Raw genomic sequence first — 26029 nt, 5'->3', positions numbered from 1 at the left:
AATCAACCCAATTTAGGGAAAAATAAGCAAAAATAATCGCTATTTTATGTTAAAATGCTGATTATGCGGCTTAGAACTCAGAATTGAGCTTGGTAAACAAAATATTCAGAATCAGCACCCTCAAATTAGGTATGAAGGGTGGTTTACCAACTTTTCCTCAAATTTGCCGTCAGAAGTGTGAGGTGGTTGGTTGTGAAGTTGTAAATATGAATATGTTTTGTGCACACAGTAGGCCCTACAGCCAAAACCATGATATCTGATATGTTTACTTATATTTCATTGTGTTGCTCCCCAATAAGACCCACATCTTTATATTACTTGATGGATTATGCGGCGGTTGTTTTTTTCTGCTTGGTCTCTTTATGGAATGTGGATGATCATGAATGTGGAGCAGAGCAGTTGGATGGCAGGTGACAGAGCTGTACACTGTGCTATGATGACCTCTTGTGGCTTACCTGGATATTTTATCATGAGAAAGTTCTTCAATTATTTAACTAAACTTACATTCAAGGTTTTATTATTTTACCCCATTAACACGTAAATATAAAATGCAGTGACCACTGGTTTTATGTTTTTTTATTGAGTGCAATATATTTTTTATTCAGATTCAAGCAAACAAAAGGAAATGTATTTCCCAGACAAAAAGCAGAACGCTCATAAAAAATAGGCGTTCAACTGATAAAAAATCTGAAGCTCATGTCTAAAACCCATTTTACAGAACCCCAATTACAAGTGAGTGCTTGCCTAACTTTAAATATCACATTGTCATGGAAAGAGTGTCCATACACCACATTATATCTGAAGAATTCTCAAAGCTTATACAAGCATTCAGAAACATTTAAACCTCTGAAATTCTAGGGGTTAGATATAGAAAATGACTCAACCTAACATTAGCATTAGCAAAAAACCCATTTTTAAAAATGTACCCAAAACTAGACGAGTAGGCAGTATTTACCATTGAATCGATGTAATGTTGAGGCTCAGGTGATCAAAATGGCTAGCAGAAAACATAAAAACCATCTAACTATCCTGGCATACGAGCCATCAAATGGATCAAAGCTAGGCTCTCTGCTGTATTGCTTACTGTTGTTTGCATTTCCCCATAGGACTCTTTGGGCTTTTGGGTCCCTTTAATGCCTTCTTGCTGGCTTTTTTCTGCTTTTTACCCACACTGCTGGAACTGACTTCAGCTGTAGCCCCCAGTTCCTGCCCCTGGGGTAGTGTCCCCTGCCCCTCTTCCTCCTCTGGTTTCTCAGCTATGGGGGAATCAGCTTCCATCTCTTCTGAAGATGCTACACTGTGCAAAACCTCACCTACCTCAGCAGACAGATAGGCACTGCTAACTTCCCCTGTTTCTGTTTGTAAATCTAGGTCTTCTGTCACTTCCAGTGTCTGTAGAATCTCCAGAGTCTTCTCTGATTCCTCAATCTCCATCTCTATTCTCCTTGGTTGTGGTTCAGCTCGCTGTTGCTCTGCTTCTACACTTACTGACTCTGGGTTGGCCTGCTCTGTCTCTAGTGCAGCTTCTGTCTCAGGCTTTTCCGCTGCTATTTCCAAGCCAACTGGCTCCTCTGCTTCATCAGATACTGCTGTGGTCACTATTCTCTCTGCTTGTTCTCTTTCTACATCGGCATCACCATTATCTGATTCTGTGCTCACCTCAGACTCATATGTCTCTGCCGCCACACCTTCAGACTCAGTCTGAACCTCTTCTCCCTCTGTGCCTGTCTGATGGTCTGACTGTTCTGCTGTTGCCACCTCTAAATCAATCCCTGCTTCTGTGACTTTGTCAAGTCCAAATGTAGCCTCTACTAATTCTCCTTCAGCCACTAAGGAAGCTCCAGCCTCCTCTACTCCTGCTACATCTGGCACAGGATGCTCAGGTGATTCTTCAACCACTGATTCTGCCTGTATTTTCACAGTTGGCATGGACATCTCAGATTCAATAGGAGCAGCAGGCTGTGCATCCACGGACACCAGCATCATGTCCTCATCGTCACATGGTTGCACCCCCTCTGACTTAACTGGTGTGACATTTGCATCTAATACTGCTTCATCATATCCATCTTCCTCTACGCACTCTGACTCACTCAAATCATCTGTTTGTTCTGAATAGGCTGTGGAGCACTGTACCGACATACTCCCTGAGTCAGACATGTCCCCATCATCTATGGGCTCTTGTTCTTCTTCATTTCTTTCTGATTGGTCTTCAGATGCATCCAAAGACCCACCCTGTAAGTCCTGCTCAGCTACCCTTAAAGTTACATTGGGCATCTCTACATCCAGTGTGGAACCAACCACCTCTTCCCTCAACAGCTGTTCATGACTAGAGGGATCCTTCTCTTGCATTGGCTTCTCTGCTTCTGGGAAATCCACATTAGAGTCTTCCTCAATCTGTAGGTCTTGATGCTCCTCCACATCTTGACTAGATGTTTCAGCCTCTGGCATTTGTCCGGTGTATTTCTTTACCTCTTCCACCTCACGTTCTTCTTCCACAGAGGCTGGATCTACTATCTGCATCTCCACAACATTGGGCTCCAGAGATTCTTCATCAATGGGCTCCTGTGTATCTTCATTCTTTTCTGTTCGGTCTTCAGATGCATCCAAAGATTCCCCCTTTAAGTCTTGCTCACCTTCACTCAAAGGTATATTAGATATCTCTACATCCAGTGTGGAACCAAGTTCCTCTTCTCTCAACAGCTGTTCATGACTAGAGAGATCCTTCTCTTCTTGCATTGACTTCTCTGCTTCTACGTCTTCCACTTTAGAGCCTTCCTCAATCAGTAGGTCTTGATGCTCCTCCTCATCATGTCTTGATGTTTCACTCTCTGGCATTAGTCCAATGTATTCAATTATCTCTTCCACTTCCCTCTCTTCCTCCAGAGAGGCAGCATTGGACTCCAGAGATTTTTCTGCAGTGACCCCCTCCATCTCAGATGATACTACTTGAGTCAAAATTACACCATCACTCTCTGTGGCCACATCTTTGGCTTCCTCCAGTGCGGTCTTCACCAGCACTTGGCTTCTTGTAACCTGCTGCATTTGTAGGTGAGTAATCTCCAAAGCCTCTATCTCTGCTGGTTCAGTGCCCTGAAACATATCCAGTGATGCCACTGGGCCAGGGCTCTTGGCTGTATCCAGCTCTATTTCAGTCTCTGAAACAGCAGTTGTCTCTTGATGTGAAATGGTAATGTTTGTTGAAGGAGTAAATTCTGAGTGTCCATCGACATAGCTTGCTTTTCCATCCCCAGGGCCTGATTCTTCTGCTTCAATATTGTCTTCCAGTGTCATGCTGGATACCTCATCTTCAATCTCCTCAGCATGTGTGCCCTGGGTTGCAGATACCTCCTTTGACTCACTTTGCAGTAAGTGTGAAGCACTGATCTGGTCTGCTACCAGATCAATGATGTCAGTGTCCCCTGGTGATATTTTAGAGAGAAGAACTGTGTCAGATGCATACTCATCCACTGTCCACCCCGCATCTGTTTCTTCAAGTATAGTTTCTATTAAATTCCCCGCTGTCACTTCAGGGACTATGTGGTGGGTAATGTCCTTCTCAGTCTCTGACATTTCTGGTGATGCGGTCACATCTAAGGCCTGCGAGGAGACAGGTAGGCTTTCCTTATGGTCCACAATGGCTTCCACCTCTGGACCACCAAGTTCATTAGACACATCTTCAGACATAACTGTGACTTTCTCAGTGCTGTCTATCTCCAGTTGAAATTCAGCTTTGTCAGATTCAACCACCACTGCCACATGCTCCTCTGCCAAATCAATCCCTTGTATCTCCTCTGAGACCTCCTCTTGTTGGGTTGTGTATGTGACCAGATCATCCACAGCAGGCACACTGGGTCCCTCAAATAACTCCTTCACAGTTCCAGTTGCTATAGGAGGAACTTGGGGAATGGTAGAAACAGAAAAGGTCTCCTCTACTCCCATGCTTGGGAAAGGGCTCATGGGTAATCCTGCAGGGGCCAGACCAGGGCTGCTGACGCCCTCAGTGAACCTTGTGCTGAAAAGTGATTGCTGGGATTGTGGCCTTGAAACATGGGTGATGTTGCTCTGCACCATGTTAACTCTCTCGCTGCTCAGCTGACCACTTTCATAGGTTGGTATTGCTGGACTTTTGAACTGACCTGTTGGCCACAGTGTCCTGATGCTTTCGGGGGCATCTGGCTTCTTTCCTACCTGCCTGTCCAGTAGGACCACCCTCTCTTGTGCGGGGGTATATATCTGCTGGGGAGCATGGGTGAATGTTTGGCCCTGCGCCACTGCCACGTCCCCTGGCTGCCTTTGCACCAGCACCACACGATGTGACCCAGCAGTAGTCACCCTTGGGAGAGTGCTGTGTTGAACAAGGGTCTGACCACCCTGAAGCAGTAGTGTGGGGCTAGTTGGGGTGGTTGTTTGGGAAGGAATAACTCCCTGTATCACAGGCCCACTGTTGACCAGAAGTACACCCTGACCTAGTCCCACGGGAGGTCTCTTAGCCAGTACTACTCTGTGCTGAACCTGTGGCTCCACTAAGTAGTACAGGGGCTGCTGCTGCACTAACACAGTCTGGGTAGGCACAGTTTGACTCAGGTGCATTCTGGGAAGTGTAGCAGAGCTGCTGATGGTCCTGGTGGTATCAGTGACTGTTGGTTGGATAGGAGGCAGTGGGGGAGGACTCTGGGCAACCTTTGTCGTGGTGGTAGAGATGGAGCTTTCTCTCTTGACATCGGTTTGCAGAGATGCAACCTTGCTTACAGCAATAGGTTTTGGGGGTTTGCAGATCTGGGCAAGGGTGGTGAACTTTGGCCCCAGATTGTCAAGGAAGGCGAGGTCATCATCAGACCCAAGGAGGCTACAGCATCCCACGGAGCCAGCAGGAGATCCCTGCCCCTCGTAGTTGTACACCAGCAGACAGTCATTTAATTTGTTTTGAGTTTCATGCATCGCCTTCTGTGGAAGCAATACAAAATATATTTTATTTGCCGACATATTCACGGTTAAGGGCCTGTGTCCACCAATCATATTTTTTGTGCCGACGGCGGCTATTTTCTATACAATTCCTATGAAGTTCAGCATTCACAGCGCTCAGCGCCCTCGGCGGAAAAAAGCCCTCGGCGCTGACCGTTTTTTTTCTGCAGAGCGCTGAAAGTATAAATCTGTTCAACTTTTAGAACAACGCTGGGCTCGTCAATGTCACTTCTCTCATGCTAGCCAATTGAAATCTAGGAAGGGGCGGGACCTACACTGTCAACAATGTTTGTAGTGGCAGAGGAAAACTCAATCAGCCAAGTCCTATGTGACTAAATATTAAACCACTGCTGCAAACCAAACGCAAATTACAAAGCCTAGAGGGATGACCTATTCTATTGTAATGCCAAATGAACTTCTTTTGTCTGTCAAAGTCATATTTAGTGAGCTGAGTCCTGAACGATTGCTGCCATTTCAGTTAGCTAGTTAGCTAGGCAGACAGTTTTGGTAACATAGCAACAATAAACACTTGACCGAAGCGCTCTGAAAATTAGGTTGAGGTCGCTGTCACCACAAAAACGAGATTAGTGGACACAGGCCCTAAGGTTTAACTTCCAGTAGCATCTTCACAGTCTCATTGATCCGATCCTACATATACTAAGACTGTGAATTCATACTAAGGCTGTGAATTCTTTCTCACCTGAGAATAATATCCATGAAGTAAATCATCAGGTAGTGTAATCCCTTCAAAGATGTCTCTCTCCATGTGGGTATGAGAAGTATAAAGTTCCTGCCTCCTCCCTGAGCCAAACGAATTCTGATGGAATCCATGGTAGTCTGTCTCCTGCATACCGCCCATCATCTCCTGATGAAATGTCCCTCCGGCTTCTCCATAGAAGCTTCCTGAGCTTTTACCGAGCAGACCCGTTGAGGACTTGGTGGCAACATTAGCGACATTCACAGCACTTACAGGTTGGCCTGCATTGGCAAGGGTGACTGGGCTGCTGAAGAGAGGGACCTCCTACACGTAAAAAGACATTAACCAATAGTTAATGTCAATAGAACATAACTCAAGACTAAAGGAGAAAATTACAGATTTCAAAAATTTAGAATCCTCAACTAGAATGAAGAACTTTGTTAGTGTCTAATCAAAGGATTATATGGGTCCTACGTACTGTTGTAATGTCAAAACAATTAGTTGATTTGAATACATAACCACTTGTTTTAGAATGTTACATCTAACAAAGACAAGAGAATTGATGTTCTGTATGAATCTAGTGCACTCCATTATGTTACCTTGTCCTCTCCATTTGATTCAATGTGATATGGAATGAGGTACTCTTTAGCATTGAAGGGGATTTCAGTGAAATGTGCAGCCGCTGCTCCACACTGGCAGAACAGTAGCAGAAGAGGGACCACTACACAGAAGCACACACAGAAAAGAAAATTCTGTTAACTTAGGGGTGGTTCTTTAAAAAAATCTTATATGTTCGGTTCGCTTGTCTCGGTTCGGGGCATGTGTGCATCGTGTGCATGTGCAATGTAGCCTCATGCCCATATGTGACCTCAGACATTTTTTCCCCTTTTGCCTGAAAGCGGAGGTGTGGAGTGCTGCGGGTCACGTGTGGAGTGGGAAGAGATAATGAAGGTAGCCCGGAGTTGGAGGATGCGCATAAGTCTGGTGTGTGGGAACATTTTGGATTTAATTTTACCTAATGAGAAACAGCGGAAACAAAACGGTAGATAGAACTGTGACTGTGGGCAAGCATTGTGCAACACATATTCATTGTTAGGGCTTTCAGACATAACCTCCGGAGTATATGCGGAGGTTTGTCAAACAGAGGTCCTATCCTTCTGGTGATTCAGATAAGATGCTAACCTACTGACCTTATACTGACCTATGTGTGAACGAACGACATACATGCACATTACAGAATTTCTGTGTGGTTTTCGAGTGAGGGGTGGGGGCTTACAGAGTTCGCAAGAGGCGTGATATGACGCAGAATATATGCGGCCGCTGTCACAGCTGCGGTTTTTGTTTAGGCCTACAAAATCTATGCATTATTTAGTCTGAAGAAGAAAAATCTATTGTGCGTAGAAGTAGTCACGTAAGTGCGCATACTTGAAGCTGACAACTTTATACAGCCCTATAAAGGCTAAACTTACCTTTAGTTTTGTTCCAATTTACCGTTGTGTATGGCTTTAAACATCATGTGCGCTTTAACATCAGCCTATAAGCATTATTCCAGCTGCGCTAAGGTTTTGACAAGCACCACAAATTTGCCTACCTTGTTGTAGCCCATCTGAAATAATTCGCCTTGAAGTCTTGAGTTTGTAAATTCGCTTAAATAAGCTTATTATGTGCTGTTAACCAGCAACCATAGACAGTAAAAGAAAGCAGCAAGTAGCCTTCGCTACAATTTCTGTAGTTGCTGCGTCCATTCATTGTTATTCTCTCTCCTGCTCAAACAAAAGTTGTGCGTGCATTAAGTTGATGATAACGTGTTTACAAACTCCACTTTACATAAAATAAATATTGTAAATAGCCCACTGTCATGCAGTTAATGGGATACTGTGCAGAGTTGGAAAGTTAGGTCAACTTGGGAAGTGTTTCTCGTTGCCTGTTGGTAAGGTACAGCCGTAGCTTACACCTGCAGGAGCTTGCTTGCTTAGGCCTGTGTTGCGAACACATTTCCACGAATCACGGATGTGTTGATGACATAAATTAGGAAATATTAGAGGACTTAATGAGACCTAATTGCATGCGATTCCATTTAACCCAAATGCCCCAGCAGCAGCACGGGAGAGGAGAGCTTATCTGACAGATCTGCATTGTCTATAGTGAGGTAATGTTAGATTACATTGCAAAAATATCACCATGCATTCATAAGCTCGCGATTGAGTGAGAGTGATCCCAAAACATCGGAAAGTGACATTTCTGTATTACATTTTGTCAAGAGGAAAAATCAATAGCAAACTGTTCACAACTGACTATAGCACTGTGAACCGTTCCTGGTTGCGCCTGGCTAATCCGCCATCATAATAGCAATCCGCTATGGAACAAGCGTGCCTGTTGTTAAAGGGAATGTGAGATGACGCTCTGATTGGTTTATTGCACGTTACGCCCAAACCACACCCATGAATAATGTAGCTGCTACAGACCACCCCATTTTAGATTTGCGTCGGGCGCAACAGTCAATTTTCCGCCGGTAAAATAGAAACAGCGCCCAAGATCCGCCCACAAAGCGATTTGCACGAAGTCAATTGCGTTAAAGTGCAAGATATAGCCCTGTATGTGTTTATTGCATTTAAGTTGGGTTTTCTTCGTTTTCATTTTCTCTAGCTAGGCATTATTCATTCTCAACAAATATCTGGCACAGCAGTGAGATGAGAAGGCTATCAATGAACAGAAAACCGACCGTGTTGGCTAACAATTTATAAAATACTCCTGTTATTGTCGTCAACGACGTCGTTGTACTGCCTTTTTAGCGCCTTCTGCTTATGATGATTTAGTCTTTTGAATTCCTTGCGATGCGGTTGTAGGCCTACATCAATGTGTCTCTTGCCGTTCCCTTCATGTGTTCACGACGCTGTCTGCCCTCATAGACAGTACTATGCCACTCCATCATGACCCTGGCATTTAAGTGCTCCCGCAACATGGACATTGACACGCCCTCATGTGGTGTGAATCTTAACCGCATGTTCTTTGCTTCGTTCAGACATAGCTCATTTACATAATGTCCGGAGGAAATACTAGGAGGGGAGAAGTAGAACAGCTGGCTAAGTTCGGACTTCCATATGACCGTTTATGTTGTTCAGATATAAGGCCCAACCGTTTAACATCTGCAGAACCTCCGGCCTTACACATATGTCTGAAAGCCCTAGTGCTAGTGCAGGCCCGGAGTGGAAAACTAGGACAAACAATTGCCACAGGATAATTGTATGTGTTCAGTTTTGCTTGGGGGCTTGTGGAATAAAAAAAAAAGGTGTTTACCGGTGGTCCTACATCAAATGCCACATGCGAGTTATGTGCTACGTCCTGTGTGCAAGGATATTTGTGTTTGTGTGCGTACTAGCGTGTAAGATGTGTGTGTGTGTGTATGTGTCTATTTACACAATATGAGCGCCAGTCCAAGAATCATTAGACCAATAGTGGTCATCCCCACGTTGACTGAGGAGCTGGTTTGCTTGTTTGCTGCTGCCTTGAAGCCACATCCTCCTCCCTCGTCACATGTGCACACTACCACCTCCATGGTCTGTCTGTCTGGGCAAGTTGAACCCTGGGCATCAGACACCTCCACTGTTATACGGTACATCCCTGGCCACAAGGGCTCCTTGGCCCAGAAAGCAGCTGTGGTGTCTGCCAAGGAGAAGAAACGGAGCTCTTTTACAATAGAATGATGAGCCATGTTTTGGCTAGCCTTATTGAAAGTATGCTTACATTTTAGCTAGAGGTTTTTTGGTCTAGGCAAAAATAAAAAAGACTACATGGTATTTAGATTTTAGATAAGATATATGGAAGATATTGTTCCCAAAAGAAATCTTGTGAGCCCTGAGAAATGTTACTCTTACCATCGACCGACTTCATTTCCCATGCTCCTTTGGTTTCCTTTTCAATGAGCCTAAAGGACAGAGGGTTTGCATTGTCGTCTGCATCGAAAGCAGAAATATTCACAACTTTGGCATCGGTGCAGGCACTCTGGTAAGTGCTTGTCAGCATGGGGCAGTGGTCATTTGAATCCTCCACAGTTAGGACTATAGTTCCAGTGACAGTTTTACTTGGCATATCTAAAAACAAAAACAGCCACAATGTTTTCAGACATTATGTTTATGATTCTAAACATTAAGTGTTGTCTGCCATTCCACATTGTTCATGCCAACGACAGTTTCTGCATGTAGGCCACCAATATGACTCATGAAGTATGAGTAGGGTAAGGTAAGGAATATCCCCATACATTATATACCTCTTATCCATTCAGAAATCATTTGACTTGATATAACTTATGCTTAACTTGCCATCTGTCATGCAAAGGATCAAGGCTTTGTAAGTCCCGTTGACCACGAATGGAGACTCTCGATCTGGCACCTTGTTTAGTTTAATCGCCGCTGTTGTCTCGTCAATGGTGAACCAATTATCAGGATCATGACCTTTAGCATATCTGATTACAAAAAATAATAATTGTTATTCAACGATTATTTTTATCTGCATAATTTTAGATGTTATACAGTGTTTATATAGAAAATCTTTCCTGATATAGTGAAAAGCAAAGTTATTGTTTGTGTTGTTTGTTGTACAGACCTTACATTTTCGGCCACCTCTCCAGTATCTCCATCTGTGGCAGGGTAGGTGGCGATCACCATGGGGACTTTCACCACCTCTGGGTCCTCTGGCACTGATATCTCCTTCACTTCTGGGTGGAAGCCTGGGCCATCTGGCTTGTTGTTCACTGCAATCTTTATTGGGTAACTTTTCCCAGGTTTTTTACCTGGCCCTGGACTGGGTTTGGTGCCTGGTTTGGTTCCTGGTTTTACCCCAGGGCTGATGCCTGGTTTTGTGCCAGGCTTAGCTGGGCCATCAGGTCCAATAGGGACTATACCAGTCCCTCCAGCTCCCCCGGGTCCAATAGGGACTACACCAGGACCCCCTCCTCCTCCACCACCACCACCTCCTCCTCCACCACCTCCTCCTCCTCCACCCCCTCCACCACCACCACCTCCTCCTCCACCGCCACCACCTCCTCCTCCACCGCCACCACCTCCTCCTCCACCACCTCCTCCTCCACCCCCACCACCACCTCCTCCTCCACCTCCTCCTCCACCCCCACCACCACCTCCTCCTCCACCTCCTGAAGGGCTTATTCCTGGTCCAGCTAAATCTATCTCCAAGCCCAAAGCTACAGCAGTTCCATTGACAAAAGGAGCAACATTCTCAACCAGCATATCCAGGTCGATTTTCTTGATTTTCTCATAATCCACTGGCTGTTTGAGGCATTGGGGATTATTTGGAGTTGTTCATGACACATAGGGGAAAGGGGAAAGGAGAAGATACATAAGACACTAACAGTAGCTTCAACTTTGCAGCTCACTCGAGTTAACAAGTAATGTGGTACGTAAAAAAATACAAGTAATCAAATACAGAATGTCTTTAATGACTTGTTTAACATTTTTTTCCATTACATTTGTTAAAAGTTCACCATTTGAACAGCTGAATGCCAGCCTAGTGCTACCTGATTCAGCTTAGATTCTTGTGGGAAAAATGTGACAATATTAGATGGAGAGGATGCTCATCAAAAACAAAAGGAAACCGCTTGTTTTGAAGCTTGCATTTCATCCTGTTGTGAAATGCTTCCCCAATGACATTTCAGAGCATGCAAGTCTGAAATTGCATACCTTAACCAGCTTCAGGATGCCCTCGTTAGTCAGTGGGTCAGTTTCGATGGTGAACAGGCCTTCCTCGTTCCCGGACACAAGGTGAAACACTGCCAGCCAGTTATCGCTGTTCTCTAAATCCACATCGAGAGCTTTGATTCTCATCACCACCACCACGTCTTCTGTTCCTTCATCCACATTTCCAGAGTACTGAGGATGAATACGGAGAAAGGACACATATCAGGTGATAAAGCAGCAGGGTTATGTATGCAGTGCATTACTCAGAGTGAATCCGCTGTCTCTCAGATCCTCAGCGTCACATTTAACTGACAGGGCCCCTGAGCATTCCCCATGACAATCATTAATACAGAGGTATACTTTCATTTGAGTGTGCACTTTGATCGTTGCCATAATATGTAACTTGGGAGGAAATATGAACAGACTTGTTGAGGAATGCTTTTTCTTAAAAACATTAAAGCATGTGAGTTTTCTCCTAGTATCTTAACCTCACGAGATAACTGAATCACTCTTTTACCACGTTTTAGCCTCAATTATTGGGCAGCCATGGCCTACTGGTTAGTGCTTCGGACTTGTAACCGGAGGGTTGCCGGTTCGAACCCCGACCAGTAGGCAGGGCTGAAGTGCCCTTGAGCAAGGCACCTAACCCCTCACTGCTCCCCGAGCGCCGCCGTTGTTGCAGGCAGCTCACTCCGCCGGAATTAGTGTGTGCTTCACCTGTGTGCTGAGTGTGTTTCACTAATTCACAAATTGGGATAAATGCAAAGACCAAATTTCCCTCACGGGATCAAAAGAGTATATATACTTATACTACAATCTTTTTGTGCACTTGGGAACAAAATGTGTTGTGTCTATCAAACAGATCTCTTATACCTTGTGGAGGAGTTTGAGCGAGGCTAAAGCTAACTCCACATCGACTCGCTCTTCCAAGCCTTTTCCCACAATAACAACACCTATATGAGAATGCTGTTCATTGACTTTAGTTCAGCATTCAACACCATCATCTCCTCCAAACTGATCACCAAACTCAGTGAACTGGGCATCAATACCTCCCTCTGTAACTGGATTCTGGACTTGCTAACCATCAGACCTCAATCTGTTAGGTTAGATAACCACACCTCCTCAACCATCACCCTGAACACCAGCGTACCACAGGGATGTGTGCTCAGCCCTCTCCTTTACTCCCTCTTCACCTATGACTGTACACCTGTACATGGCTCTAACACCATTGTCAAGTTTGCAGACGACACTATGGTGATTGGTCTCATCAGCAACAACGATGAAACGGCCTACAGGGAGGAGGTCCAGCACCTTACATCATGGTGCACTGACAACAACCTGGCTCTCAACTCCAAAAAGACCAAAGAGCTCATTTTGGACTTCAGGAAGTCTAAAGGCACACACACCTCCATTCTCATCAACGGGAGGTGGAGCGTGTCACCAGCTTGAAGTTCCTGGGTGTCCACATCTCTGAGGACCTCTCTTGGACCCTCAACACCACCCCACCACCCCCCGATGCCTCCTTGCCTGTGCCTGTTGAGGTGTCCACAACTTGGCAACCTTGACAGGGACAACAAGGAGGCGGACATCCCCAGCAACGTACCTGCCCCCCGGACAGTTTGCATTACCCTCATCTCACCCACATAGTGTTATTTATTTACAGATGTACACACTGTAATTACTCTTATCCATCCTGCACATACACTTATTCTTAATACTCTTATAATCTTACTATATCTGCACTACAATGGTACTGTTAAACTGCACATAGCTGTACATATCTGTCTATATGGTTCATACTGAATATCCATATTTATTCTGTTTTATATTATATTATATTATATTATATTATATTATATATTATATTCTGTTAATAGACTGCATATATCTATATTATTCTTACTACTATTATATTGTTACTGCTACTACATTGCACATATCTGTACATGTTGTTCATACATTGTTCATATCACAGCCATATGTATTCTGCTCTTATAAAGTAACTGCTAAATACACTGCACATATTTATATCTAATTTATATTACTCTAAACCATCTTCTGTAAACCAACTGCATACTACTGTCTATACCGCACTACATTTCTTTACCTGCCTATGCACCACTTTTCTATACTTTGTATATCACATTGCACTTTTCTGCTTTTTTGCACTTCTGGTTAGATGCAAACTGCATTTCGTTGGCTTTGTACTTGTACTCTGCACAATGACAATAAAGTTGAATCTACTTTAATGCTGAATATTTTCTGTAATGCTCTGGATACCAATAAAAATAAATAAATAAATAAATAAAAAAGAAAAAAATAAAGTTGAATCTACAAGAATCTAATCTATACTGTATGTCGTCATTATTCTTTCCTTTTCCACATGCATCTGTCCTCTCACCAAGTCCTTCTCCAGCGTAGGGACATTGTCGTTGATGTCTCGGACCTCTATGCGTACCGTCCCAGTTCCTGTGTTTCCACCTGGAGCTCCAAAACCATCCACTCCCTGGATAACGACTGTGTACAAATCAATGACCTGGAAAGGCCATATTGTCAGTTCATATTCATACTGTCATATTGTCATTCATATTGTCAGTCACTGATTTGATGGGTGGTCTTTATGAGATATCTCTTGGGGAACTGGAATTTTTCCCGCAGAACTGCACGGTCGTAAACAGATTTACTGACCCCATTCCTGCAGAACATCCCCTGATGGCTGCTGCCAAACGGGGGCAGCCGTGGCCTACTGGTTAGCACTTCGGACCTGTAACCGGAGGGTTGCTGGTTCGAACCCCGACCAGTAGGCACGGCTGAAGTGCCCTTGAGTAAGGCACCTAATCCCTCACTGCTCCCCGAGCGCCGCTATTGATGCAAGCAGCTCACTGCGCTGGGATTAGTGTGTGCTTCACCTCACTGTATGTACACGTGCTGTGTGTGTTTCACTAATTCACAGATTGGGATAAATGCAGAGACCAAATTTCCCTCACGGGATCAAAAGAGTATATATACTTACTTATACTTAATTGTGTCCTTAGTGTGTTTAGCTCGTTCTTACCTCTCGGTCCAGGATGGGTTTCATCACAGTGATTGCTCCGGTCATTTTATCAATAGTGAACACATGCTCCGACCCTGCAGGTTCTTGACTCAGGATGCTGTAGGCAATCTGTGAGTTGAGGGTTCCTTCCTCGTCAGCGTCCATGGCCATCATTGTCGCAACATAGGTGCCTGGAGCGTTCAGTATGAGTCATGTGGTAAGTGCACCATCAATGACACACCGGGATGGGTGAGAAATCAAGCATTTTGATAAACTGTACATGTATTTTAAGATTTAAGAGCAATGAATCCTTCTTACCGACTTGGCTGCATTCTCTTACTGATGCTGATAGGGGCTGAAATACAGGTGGATTGTCATTTTGATCTAGGACCGTGATCTTTAAATCAATCTTATTTTCTGCCAAGGACCCATCAGGCAACCTTGCATATGCTGTCAGCTGTGGGAGGGAAAAAAACATGTTACTTTCTCCTTTCTTCTAGTAACTGGTATAAAAAAGTTACCTTAAAACCATAAACCACTTACATCAAACTGCTTATATTCTTCTCTGTCCAGAATTCCTGTGACTGTAACATAGCCGGTGTCTTGGTTTACAATGAAGAGGTTTACTGGTGGTTGGTCTGCCCCTCTTCCAGACAAGCTGTACTTAACACGGTTTTTCGAGTCCAAGTCTGAGCGAATCTGGTGAAAATTTAGTTTTAATGGTTCTGATGTTCTGATGTTTAGTGGTTCTGATGTTTTCAATAGAGATATTGTTGTTTTGGCCCTGTTGTCTCAACTGATCACAAACAATGTTGGTAACCAACACCCATGTGTATACAGACATTCATATATGGTTGACTAATGACTAGGTAGTAGACTAATTAATTTCTACATTCACAGGGAAAAAATGTATCATTTTCAATATTGTATGCAATTGAAATATATTGTAACAGGCACCAAAGTCACAACACAGACAGGTTGCTTCACAAAGGAAAGCCCCCATACAAATTCTCATAGCTCAAGAGTCCTTACTTTCGCAATATGCTCTTTGTGGGTGTGGTCAACATTCTCCATCAGTTTGGTTGGAGGGATGATCCATTCTCTCTTCTGCCGCCGGAGTGTGGCATTCTTCCCAGCTATTGCTTCTACTCGGAAAAACTTCAGGGGTGAAACAGATGTGCTTGTCATTTATAATGTCTGTCACCAGTAGGCAGTAATTCTTAGACTATTTTGGTCCAAGATGGGTCTTGAATAAGTTATTTTAAAAGTATATACTTTGGGAGCTTTTTGCAATAATGCATTTTAATGGAGCATATAATCCATATGTATATAGTACTTGAGTGATTTGTTAAAACAAGGATAATCTTGTCTGCAAAGTGCAGGTACACGTTTGTTTTCATTCGATTCAGCATGGCCACACCTGTTCCAGGTGTGTGTGTGTGTGTTCAGGCTGGAATGCTGATTTAGTATTTCTGTGTTCACGTGTTTGTGGAGATTGTGTGTGTGTGTCCCTTTTCTTTCCCAACAGTGCCTCAATCATGAGGTTTTTATACCCATGTTGCACATGTGAAAGAAAGAAAATCTGTACTGTTAGCCAGATTATAGTGTAAATCAGATTGGATGAATTCAAAATAAAGTTATGTAATGTTGGATTCTACTGTGGTTGGTCAAATGCACGTGTTGTATATACTGTACCTACAGACATGTGATATTATGCTGGTATGTACCTGTGTCACAGTTCAAGATGAAATCTTTCTTTACTGAGAGAGAATGATTCACCGGCTGTCAGAAATATTACTGGCACTTGTGCTGGAGAGAAGATCATGTTTTCGTAAGGCAGACTCATCATCAGTAGCCTATATATAAATACCCTCGTCTGCCTGTCTGAATGCGGTGCTCAGTCAGTGTATCTGGACAATACAATAACCACAGTGTGTTCACACATACTGCATGGGCTTCACACATCTAACATCACAGTGCTGTTGACTGGACCTGCTGAAGTTGCAGTCCCACCAGCCTCTGCCAACTCGAAACATTCAGTTCCTATTTACTTCCGCCTTGTCACCGTTTTCGTTGGAGAAGTCACTGATCCATGAGCTCTGTGATTATGATTCAACTGCATAAACAGACAGGTGTGTTTTTAAGGCATTTCTGGTGCATGGCACAGAAAACAACATTGAGCTAATAGTAACTTGGGGACAAACAAAAATGTAAAATAGAGTTTCAAGAGAGTCAACTTTTTGCAGAATATTATGCTAAAGTCCATTATTTCAAAGTAGGCTATCTGCATTGGTTTTGAACGTTTCAATCAGATACCCTCCAGGAACAGATTGAAATGGTCTAGGGCAGGGGTGTCAAACTCAAATTCACATGGGGCCAAAATTAAGAACTGGGAGTATGTCGCGGGCCAAGCGCAACATTTATTGAATAACCGATGTTTTTATTGAATTAAAACTATATACACACAAGAAAAAAATAGAATGCAGGCATTTCTGAATATAGCCTAATAGAAAAAATATATTGAATATCTGAATAGAAAAAAATATATTGGCCTATTTTTTGCAGGTGAACTATAAAAATTGTAAATAACATTTAACAATTATCAAAATTGTAATTGTAACTATTAACAGTTAACAAACTCTCCCTCTGAGAATGGCCGTGCTGTTTGCGCGATATCCTGTGCAACAGTAAAACTCGCTTTTGCAGCATCATCACTTGTAACTTGGCTTGGGTAGTCTGCCTTGAAAGCAGACTTGCTTTCAATTCTCCCACCTTCTGTAGCTTAAGCTTCGCATCCAGATCTTTGTATTTGTCTTCATGTTTAGTTTCGTAGTGCCGTTTTATGTTGTACTCTTTAGTGACAGCTACGGTGAATCCACATACCAAGCAAACGGGTTTGTCCTTGAATAATATGAACGTATAATCGTTTTCCCACCTATCTTGAAAGCTCCGATTATCAATCTTTCGCTTCGCCATTTTCGTTGATAGTTTGTCTGGTTGCATGGATACGTGTTTTGTTTATGAACAGAAAAGGCGACATTAACGATGCAACGCATTTTGGGATTTGAAGTGTTACCGATGTACAGTATGTAGCAACTTGATGGGCTGCGTTGCCCTGGGCTGCGCTCATGCGCTGAATAGAATAGCGTGCTGGGCCAGCTCTAAAGCCTAAAGTATGGTCCCGCGTCTGCGTCACGCGCACGCGGCACTGGTGAGCGCGTGACGAGAATTGCGTCATTTTTACAGCATGCGTCGCGTCTTTGAGTCGACCGAAAGTTGAGACCGCGCATCACTTTGACGCGTAGACTGCGCATGTGTGAAACGGAACTGCTGTAAACACTCCCCTCCAGTAGGTGGACCACATAGAAGAACAACACTTAAACGTAGAAACAAACCTAGACAGAAGAAGACTTGTTTGGTTACCATAACGACGATGGAACAGAGCGCCTGTCCTCAGCTTGCCTGGCTTTGAGTTACGTGAGACACCACGACATGGAGTCAACTTCGACCGATGTAAAGCCACAATCCACAGATACATTCTTTAACATTATATTTAACGGTCACTTTACCATCTATGGTGTAGAACCCAAAGTATTTCAAGACACCACATTTTAGATGAGTTGGGGATGTAATTATCTGTCTGCTGGCCGTTCTGTGCGTTACCTTTGATTGTCGAAACAGGGTGGCTGCATGGGCTCATTGTGGCTACTGGCTATTATATTGGCTTGATTTGGTCATGAGCCCTGGATCATATAGCACTGAATGAGATGGTAAACAATAAAATAAAACTAATCATAGACAGTGACAGCCTTACTCCCTGCATAGAGAGTACTTCGGATTAAATGCATCTTTTAAAAATGAGCGTATGCTGAAATCAAATCGCGAAACCCAGAGCCATATAAAGGTATCTGTCTACAACGCTCAGGCGAAACCCAGTAACACTTGCTGATCGAGATGCATTCTCGCCTGTTACATATATAATGCGTTATCAATAGTGATTATAATAATAAAGGGAATGTAGCCTACCTCTCCCAGGTGCAATCATTATCACCTAGCCTAGGCCTACACCTGAACAATGAAAAACTCAAATCTCGAAACTCGCCTGTCAACACCGGGAAATGCGCTACACAGCACTAAAAACCGAATAGTTTATTTATAGTTCGACTACGGATATTTCACGTCATGTTCGAATAAAAGTGACAGCCCTACTCCCTGCATAGAGAGCTGACATGACTTCGGATTAAATGCATCTTTTAAAAATGAGCGTATGCTGAAATCAAATCGCGAAACCCAGAGCCATATAAACCAGTTATCTCGGACTGCCTGCTCACTCAGTCGCTTGAGTTAATTTGTGGAGTTGTGGTTACCTACGAAATTGTTACATTTTTGGCAGCTACGATGGCTAGGGCTAGGAGGCTAGCTAATGTTGCAAGAGGTTTGTGTGTGGCGCTGTTTATCGTTTTAGATTGAATTGTAGTAGGACTCAACTGATCCGAGTTAATGATACTAGAGACTCGCGACTCATGGGTTAATTTAAAGACACGGGTGAAAGATCCGAGTGAATCACGACTTAAACACCTTTACTATCTGTAACGTTAGGCCTACAAGATGGACTGGCACAGACTTTGCTGTAACATAATTTGCTGGTAAGTTTGATCTGCTAACGTGAAGTTCATGTATGTTTCTTAATTCCATGTTCAGACACTTTTTAATTTTGTATGCTGAAAGGTATTCGGGTGAACGGTTGAAAAGTTGAGAATGAAGAGTTGAGTTTGCAGATTCTAGCTTCTAGGTAAAATAAACTAACGTTAGCTATCCCTCCCTTGCTGAAGTTACGGTAAAATAACGTAGAGTAGTTTAGCGTTACAGGTTCAGCAACTCATACTGACAAAAATGTATCTTTGCCTTTATTGTTTTGTGATTAACGTTAGCATCTCATATCCTCAGTGGCAGCCATCATTGTAACGTTAATTAATTTACGATAACATCAGCCAGCTCGCTGTATTCTGTCAACGTGTGGTGTGAATTGATAACAAATCGTAGTAGGGTATTAGTTAACTTGTACATCATGAATTCATTTTGATTAACTCTTAATATCACGTTTTGAAATCGCTATATTGCTCTAAAGTTGTCAGTGGTAGCTTGGTCTAAGATGACATCGAAATTTCTCATCGGTGGCCATTTCACGATCCAGCGTTCATGTTCGGTTAGCTTGCCTTATTTCCCCTTGTCAGGCTATTATCAAAACGTTAAATCCAGTTACAGTGTCCGGTGTTTGGCATAACAATGCCAATATTAGTGTAGTTTGTCACTGAAGACCCATTTCAAATCGCACAATAGTACTACAGCATTGTACAATAACTGTACTTTTGTTGATTACAACAAGTAGTGTTGGTTTGCATTATTGTATTATCTTGTAAGATATATAGGTACTAATGAAAAGTTTACCTTTCTATTTTGGCAGTTCGCCATGGGGAGGAGGCGGCAAGGAGGTCCATGGGCTCTAACCTGGGACTAGAGGTCCAGGTGAAGTGGTTTGGCTGGGGTGTGGTGATATTGAACCCATTGAGACTATACAGTACATTTCACTTTATGTCTATTGATGGACTGTTACACCTACCCTTTACTTATGCCAAACCCATTTCTGTTCTTTAAATATCAGAAAGCAAACTTACTGTTGATGGTACTGAACTTGCACTTGGAAATGTTTATGGAACTTTTCTGAACTGTGAATTACATTAAAACTCATGCCAAACCAATTTGCCTGTGCTTTCAAAAAACATTTATACAAATCCGTCCAGCTTCAGTCAGTAGGTTGAATTGAAGACCCAGATGCAGAAGTAAAGGTGATTTTTTACTTGTATATCTTGAGCATTACAGGTAACCACTGAATTTGTGAAACTAAAATAACAAAAACTAATATGTACTAAGCTAGTACATAGTCAATACATATTAGATCACTTTAAAGACACAGATGCAAATGCTGTAAATAAAGGTGAACAAAGTCCTTGAAATCAGAAGATGCCACTGCTCAATGACTTCTGCCCCATCTGGTAGGATTTCAAAATGTTCCAGATCTGAAAAACAGAAATATTGGTATGTCACATCCTTGAACTTACTGTAAACTATGAACAAGTGCTCACAAATTAAGCTAAAAATATATGACAACAACGAAGTAAGATTTGCAGACTCACTCCCAATATTTATAATGAACAACAAACTCACAGAACACTTAGCTGAATGGGGACAGGACACGCGTATTCAACTATTGCACATGCCCTGTTTATGCGGGCAATAAGCAAAAACAAATGTGGTGTATTTAAAGTAATGTAGAATAAATATTTCTTGTGTTTTCAGTGAAACAGTATAAGCTCATATCTACACCCTATTAAGGTAGTTATTAATAGTTAGGCCAAGGTCCAGTCAAACAATAGCCAGCCACTGGTGCCATATTGTTTAATTATGCAATCTGTGTCCAACCAAAACCTGCTGATTTGAAGGCATAATGCAACTACTTTCTGTGTGTGACTTATCAAAAGATGCTAATGATAAATTATTTTGATAGTTATTGCACAGATGTGCCCTGGACTGCTCAAAATAAAAGGCCACTCTAAATGTCTGAAATGCATTCATGTTTGTTCAGTATATGGTAACGATGTCTGGAATATACAACCAGTAGGTTGCTCCAATTAAATGTATGAAAAATGTCAAAGTACCATGGAATCAGTGCTGAAGTGATGCTTCTGAGTGTCGACTGCACAGACGAGAATTGAAGTTAGGAGTCCAGAGCCCTCTCCAGCACCCAGCCTGTCTGGATTACCTACAGGGAAACTTTGCATAGACAAGAAGTGTTCGTTCAAATTTGTGTTTAACAAATAAATGGCATCAATAAGAGTTTCAAACGTCAGTTATAACTATCGCTTGTTATCACAGCTCCATGTTCAAAGTATACGGTCAATGGTTCATAGCGGTTCACAATTTTGCCTCAGCTAGCCGACAACAAGCCTTTTAATGCTTCGGCTGAAGTTTTTTTTATCTTAAACGTGACAACCCAAAGACTGTATAAATTGTCAATGGACTAAGCATTCCCACAGAGCCGTATTTACAAAAGGTTTTTGACGAGAACATGCTTTGTTGCCCCAGTATGTTTGTGAACTAACGTTAACTTTAGAGCTGTCTGTTCATTGACTCACACCTGGCTAGTATGACCAACGTTAAGCTAACTCATAACGGGAGCACAATGGTTTTCACTAACGTTAACTTTATTCAAGTTAACTAAATGTATGTGTGTGCTTCTGCCATTCGGTCATCATTTTCGACATTAACTTATTTGAGGCGATATGACGCTAACGTAGCCTAACGTTAGTGCCCACTCGATGCTAAATAATGCTAACATCTAGTGCTACGTGAAATAGTAGTGGAATGAATGTCACTTACCTGAAAAAACTGGAACGAAGTCTTCTGAAAGTGTCGGTTAGTAGGCTTCAATTAATAGCTTAGCAAACCATTTTATGTCAGCTTTTTGAATAAAGATGTTCAGAAAGGATGTGGTAACTTTGTGTATAATCATGGTTGAGACGTCAAAGTTTCAGGGTTTCCACTCAGCTGGCAACGTCTGCTGCTGTATACCTCGACGTCAGCCGTCAATCAAGCCGACCACGCCTTTAATTATTCATATATTTTATATCTAAATGTGATCTAAACTAATGAGTTAGAAAAAAATTCACCCCCCTCACAGTTGTCAGGCACTGGGAAACTACCGAAAAGTACAATAAAAGTCCATGGGACCAGGCTTTAAAACATGTATTTACGGCTGTGAAAACGGACATTTTAACATGGGAGTCTATGGACATTTGCTCGCTTTTGGGACCAGTCCCTAGCGGATTTGCGATGTATTGCAGTTTTTCGAACTTCCGGGTAGGCTTCATTGTTCAGAACTTCAGATTAGAATGTTGCCGCTTGGGTCGCCAGTCGAACTGACAGGCTTATCATCATAAATTCGCATTTATTTCAATTTGGCTATATAGGCTACGATTAAAGTTCCTATGGTTGACAACTACTCGCAATATGCTATCGACACTAGTTAACCACAATTTGTAGCCCTATTGGTCATGTTAAGCGTTACAGTACTTGCAATGTGAAACTAAAATCTAAGACAGTAGAAAATTATGGATCATGCAAATGGTGGAATATCCCTTTAATGATGTAAGTGACGATCATATTGATGTAAGAAAATGACAAAATAAAACATGAAAGTGTAATAAATTTAACGTTAGCATCCTCCGTTTGTCATGACTGACTTAGCTGCCTCTCTGGCATAAAAAATTGTATGGCTGTCACTGTGAAAGTCAGTTTGAGTTTAGCTAGCACCAGCAAAATATAGGCATAATTCAATGATGGGTCATGGCCTAATTAACAATAAAGTTTATGATAAACCCATGCCAGGTTTATTTGCAGTTATATCTTAACACATAACATTAACATTACCCCTTTCTGGCATGTACAGTAAAGCTAACATTATCGTTATCCCACTTACAGATAGTTATTGCAAACTACTACTTATGTATGTCTCTCTAAATGAGTTTTTGTTGACTAATAACCAAAGCGGGAACCACCGTTGTGTTTTCTGCTTATGGATGTCAGGAAAATGTATTTGTATACAAGTAGGCCAATGTCTCGTCATCTTCGTGATTACAAAAAGTTTAAATGGACTACAAATGTATAAATAGTTTCATTAAAAGTATGACTTTGCCACATGCTACACCTGCCTTGACTACATGCTCACTACTCAAAATGTCACAGAGGACTGGAGTCATGATGACAGCCTTACTGCTCCATCATTCAGTTATGGGATAACAGCCTCATCACACTACTTTTTTTCATTCATTTATTCAACTTTTATTCTTGGAGGTTCATTGAGGGTAGTCCTCATTTTCAGTGAAGCAAATATACTACTTGCCAGTTATTTTCAAAACAACAAGCCAATTACTGTAAAGTGTGTGTGCGAGTTGGTGGTTAGTGATTAATCTTTTCTCCGTCAGAAGTCATGCACTGATCAATTTAGATTGAGTTGACTGTACCACTAGTTCATCATGCTTGCCAACAAAAGAGCCTTTGTGTTGGCATGTCATGAATCTTCCAGCAAATGGGTGCAGACAGGCAGAGGGAACAATTTGTCCATATGTGCGGGTGGTTTTCTCAGGCATCGACCAACTTAAAGGAGTATTCCGGCAATTTTTCACATAAATCTCTGTTTCTCGAAGTTACAGAGTACTGTTAAAAAAATGAAAACAATCAGTTCTACCTAGCTTGGGTTGCTGCAGCCAGGCAGCTACAGAGCTACAATCTGGGGGCATGTTCATGAGCCCCCATGTTCAAGCCCCCAGAGTGTAGCACTGTACCTGCCTGCTAGCTGTAGCTGTTGTCTACCTATATACGCAACAGTCTTCAACAACATGCCAAAGGGACATCCATCGGGGAAAAAAACAATATCAAGCAAATGAAACAACAAAAAGAATAAAATTCTTTTTTTTTTTATCAGACATTGAGGAAATGAAACGCATGTGACTGGGTTGCCCACATTTTAATTAAATAATTGAAGACCACTCTTTAACTCATCTCTTACTGATTAAGCTGATGGTGATGGGAAAAAATATTCATAGAGACTAGAAAAGATCTTGCGTCAAACCGACCCCCATTCATAGATGTGTGCTATTTGTGTAAAACGGTTTTTAAAGCTTTAAAAGCTTTACATTTGCTTAGAGCAATAGACCCCTGCTCTCTGAGGAGTCCCCCCCCCCCACTGGTGACTGAGTCTGGGCCAGCTATGACTGTATGTTGGAATATGACTTCTGCCTGCAGGCCATTCCTGCTATCATTGATCTCCCTGGCAGACCAGGGTTAGAGTTGAGGAAGATTGCCCACTCTCGCCTAACCCTCACACACTCTGTCACTTACAACCTCTTATACACACACACACACACACACACACCTCAGTGACATTATACACATGGCTACTATATTTCACAGGCCTGTAATAGATATTAAACATATATGCTATTATTCTAGCCATAGATATTAATCATATATATATATATATATATATATTAGTATGGTGTGGAGGCAGCATATATTTAACAAACATAAATCATATGTTTGGATGAATGTACAAAACTGTTGCTAAAGCAAGAACTGCTTGGGAGGTTGTGCCAATATCGTCTCACATTGTTATCCTACAGTTTTTGTAAATAATAAAAAGGGCATCCAAACCATAAGCCTTTTTGATTCTACCATCTGTTAATGTTCATACGGATGAGTGGCTAACAGCAAGTGCATTTGTGTCCCTGGGGTTAACCACATGTAACCAGAGCCAGAAATTCAGACTAGATGTCTGTTTGTAGATGGTGGACCACGTGCAGAAAAGCATGCTGCTTAGAATGCACATGATGACACAGAAACTTTCCCAAAGTAAAGAAAGTGAATCCAGGATGTCTACTAAGTCTGCTCTGCAAAAGCCAGTGTAGTTCAGACAGGAGGCCATAATTCACCAACTCACAAATATGCACAAAACACATAGCTTGCACGCATTCTCTCTGCCACAAAACACCGATTCACTGTTATGGAAGGAAGGGACTCACCACAGTCAGGCTCAGGCTCAACAGCAGGAGACTGCAAATCCCAGCAAGCCCACATGGAGCCATGGCAGCCTAAGGCAGAGCTCTGGGAAAAGGTGTCTAACTCTCTCTCTCTCCCTCTTTCCCTGCTTTCTGGTTGTTTCTTTGCTCTTCTGTGTGTCTGTATGTTGGGGGTTTCAGGAGGGGCTGCATATGAACACACCCTAGTGTGAAAAACATTTGTATGTGTGTGGGTTGGGTGTTCTCTGCAGACACCCAGTGACACACCCTCTTCAGCCGCTCTCACACACCCACTGCCCCGTCCCACTCCTCCGTTCTCTTTACCTTTCTCTCTCCCTCCCTCCTCTCCTCTCTCTCCTTTCACTTTCCCTCCTTCTCTTTTCCATCTATCTCTCTATCTCTGTTGTTGACTTTTGAAACCTCCACTGTCATCAGATGCTGACTGATAATCATAACTGAGTTGTCTGACTGGTTTTTGAGTCTGTGTTTATATATATATATATAGCAACAGGAGCGTGTGCAGGGCGTCAGAGTAGAAATTTGTTTTAACACAGTTATTCTGTATATGTATTTTTTCCTTTTGCATTAGTGTACCCATGTTTGTCCATGAATTTCAAAACATTCTTTTGGGTGTGTTTTGTTTGTGGTTGATTGATAAGTAAAAATATTCATGTCATTCTGAAAGCATGCTCATTTTACAGCAACGGTTCAAACGTGTCTAATATTTTTGAAAAGTAGGCCTACTTCATATTCATTTGTGTATGTGTGAGAGAGTGAGATAACTTGTGTATGTGTGAGAGAGTGAGACTTGTATGGGTATGCATGTCAGTTTTTGTTGTCTTATGTTATACGTGTGTGTGTGTATGTTGGTGGGGGGATTAGGGGTGTGTGTGTGACAGTTAAAGAGAGAACATATATGGGTATGTATGTGAGTTTTTGTTGTCTTATGTGTTACATACGTGTGTGTGTGTTGGTGGGGGGGGACTAAGTGTTTGTGTGTTTTGTTTGAATC

General features: G+C 42.4%; 1 protein-coding gene and 2 long non-coding RNA genes across 3 annotated transcripts; 1 reads left to right on the top strand and 2 right to left on the bottom strand.

Annotated features, from left to right (window-relative positions):
- Positions 1 to 561: 561 nt before the first annotated feature.
- On the bottom strand, positions 562 to 25153 carry LOC125300242. The gene is made up of 15 exons (XM_048251978.1): positions 25021 to 25153; positions 15416 to 15541; positions 14927 to 15082; positions 14702 to 14840; positions 14405 to 14574; positions 13751 to 13885; positions 11353 to 11541; positions 10806 to 10941; positions 10262 to 10571; positions 9979 to 10121; positions 9535 to 9750; positions 9077 to 9322; positions 6259 to 6380; positions 5663 to 5983; positions 562 to 4944 (listed from the first exon to the last, which is right to left on the bottom strand). The coding sequence occupies exons 1-15, from the start codon at positions 25081 to 25083 to the stop codon at positions 1081 to 1083; spliced, it is 6336 nt and encodes a 2111-aa protein (XP_048107935.1). The 5' UTR covers positions 25084 to 25153; the 3' UTR covers positions 562 to 1080.
- On the top strand, positions 18872 to 20142 carry LOC125300878. The gene is made up of 2 exons (XR_007194625.1): positions 18872 to 19029; positions 19848 to 20142. It is a non-coding gene; the product is annotated as an uncharacterized LOC125300878 (long non-coding RNA).
- LOC125300877 lies at positions 20225 to 22019 on the bottom strand. Its single transcript, XR_007194624.1, has 3 exons — positions 21821 to 22019; positions 21100 to 21214; positions 20225 to 20460 (listed from the first exon to the last, which is right to left on the bottom strand). It is a non-coding gene; the product is annotated as an uncharacterized LOC125300877 (long non-coding RNA).
- Positions 25154 to 26029: the final 876 nt, after the last annotated feature.

Source organism: Alosa alosa, chromosome 9 (genome assembly GCF_017589495.1).
Source record: "Alosa alosa isolate M-15738 ecotype Scorff River chromosome 9, AALO_Geno_1.1, whole genome shotgun sequence".
Taxonomy (NCBI): Eukaryota; Metazoa; Chordata; class Actinopteri; order Clupeiformes; family Clupeidae; genus Alosa; species Alosa alosa.
This window is presented reverse-complemented; position numbering and strand designations above follow the sequence as displayed.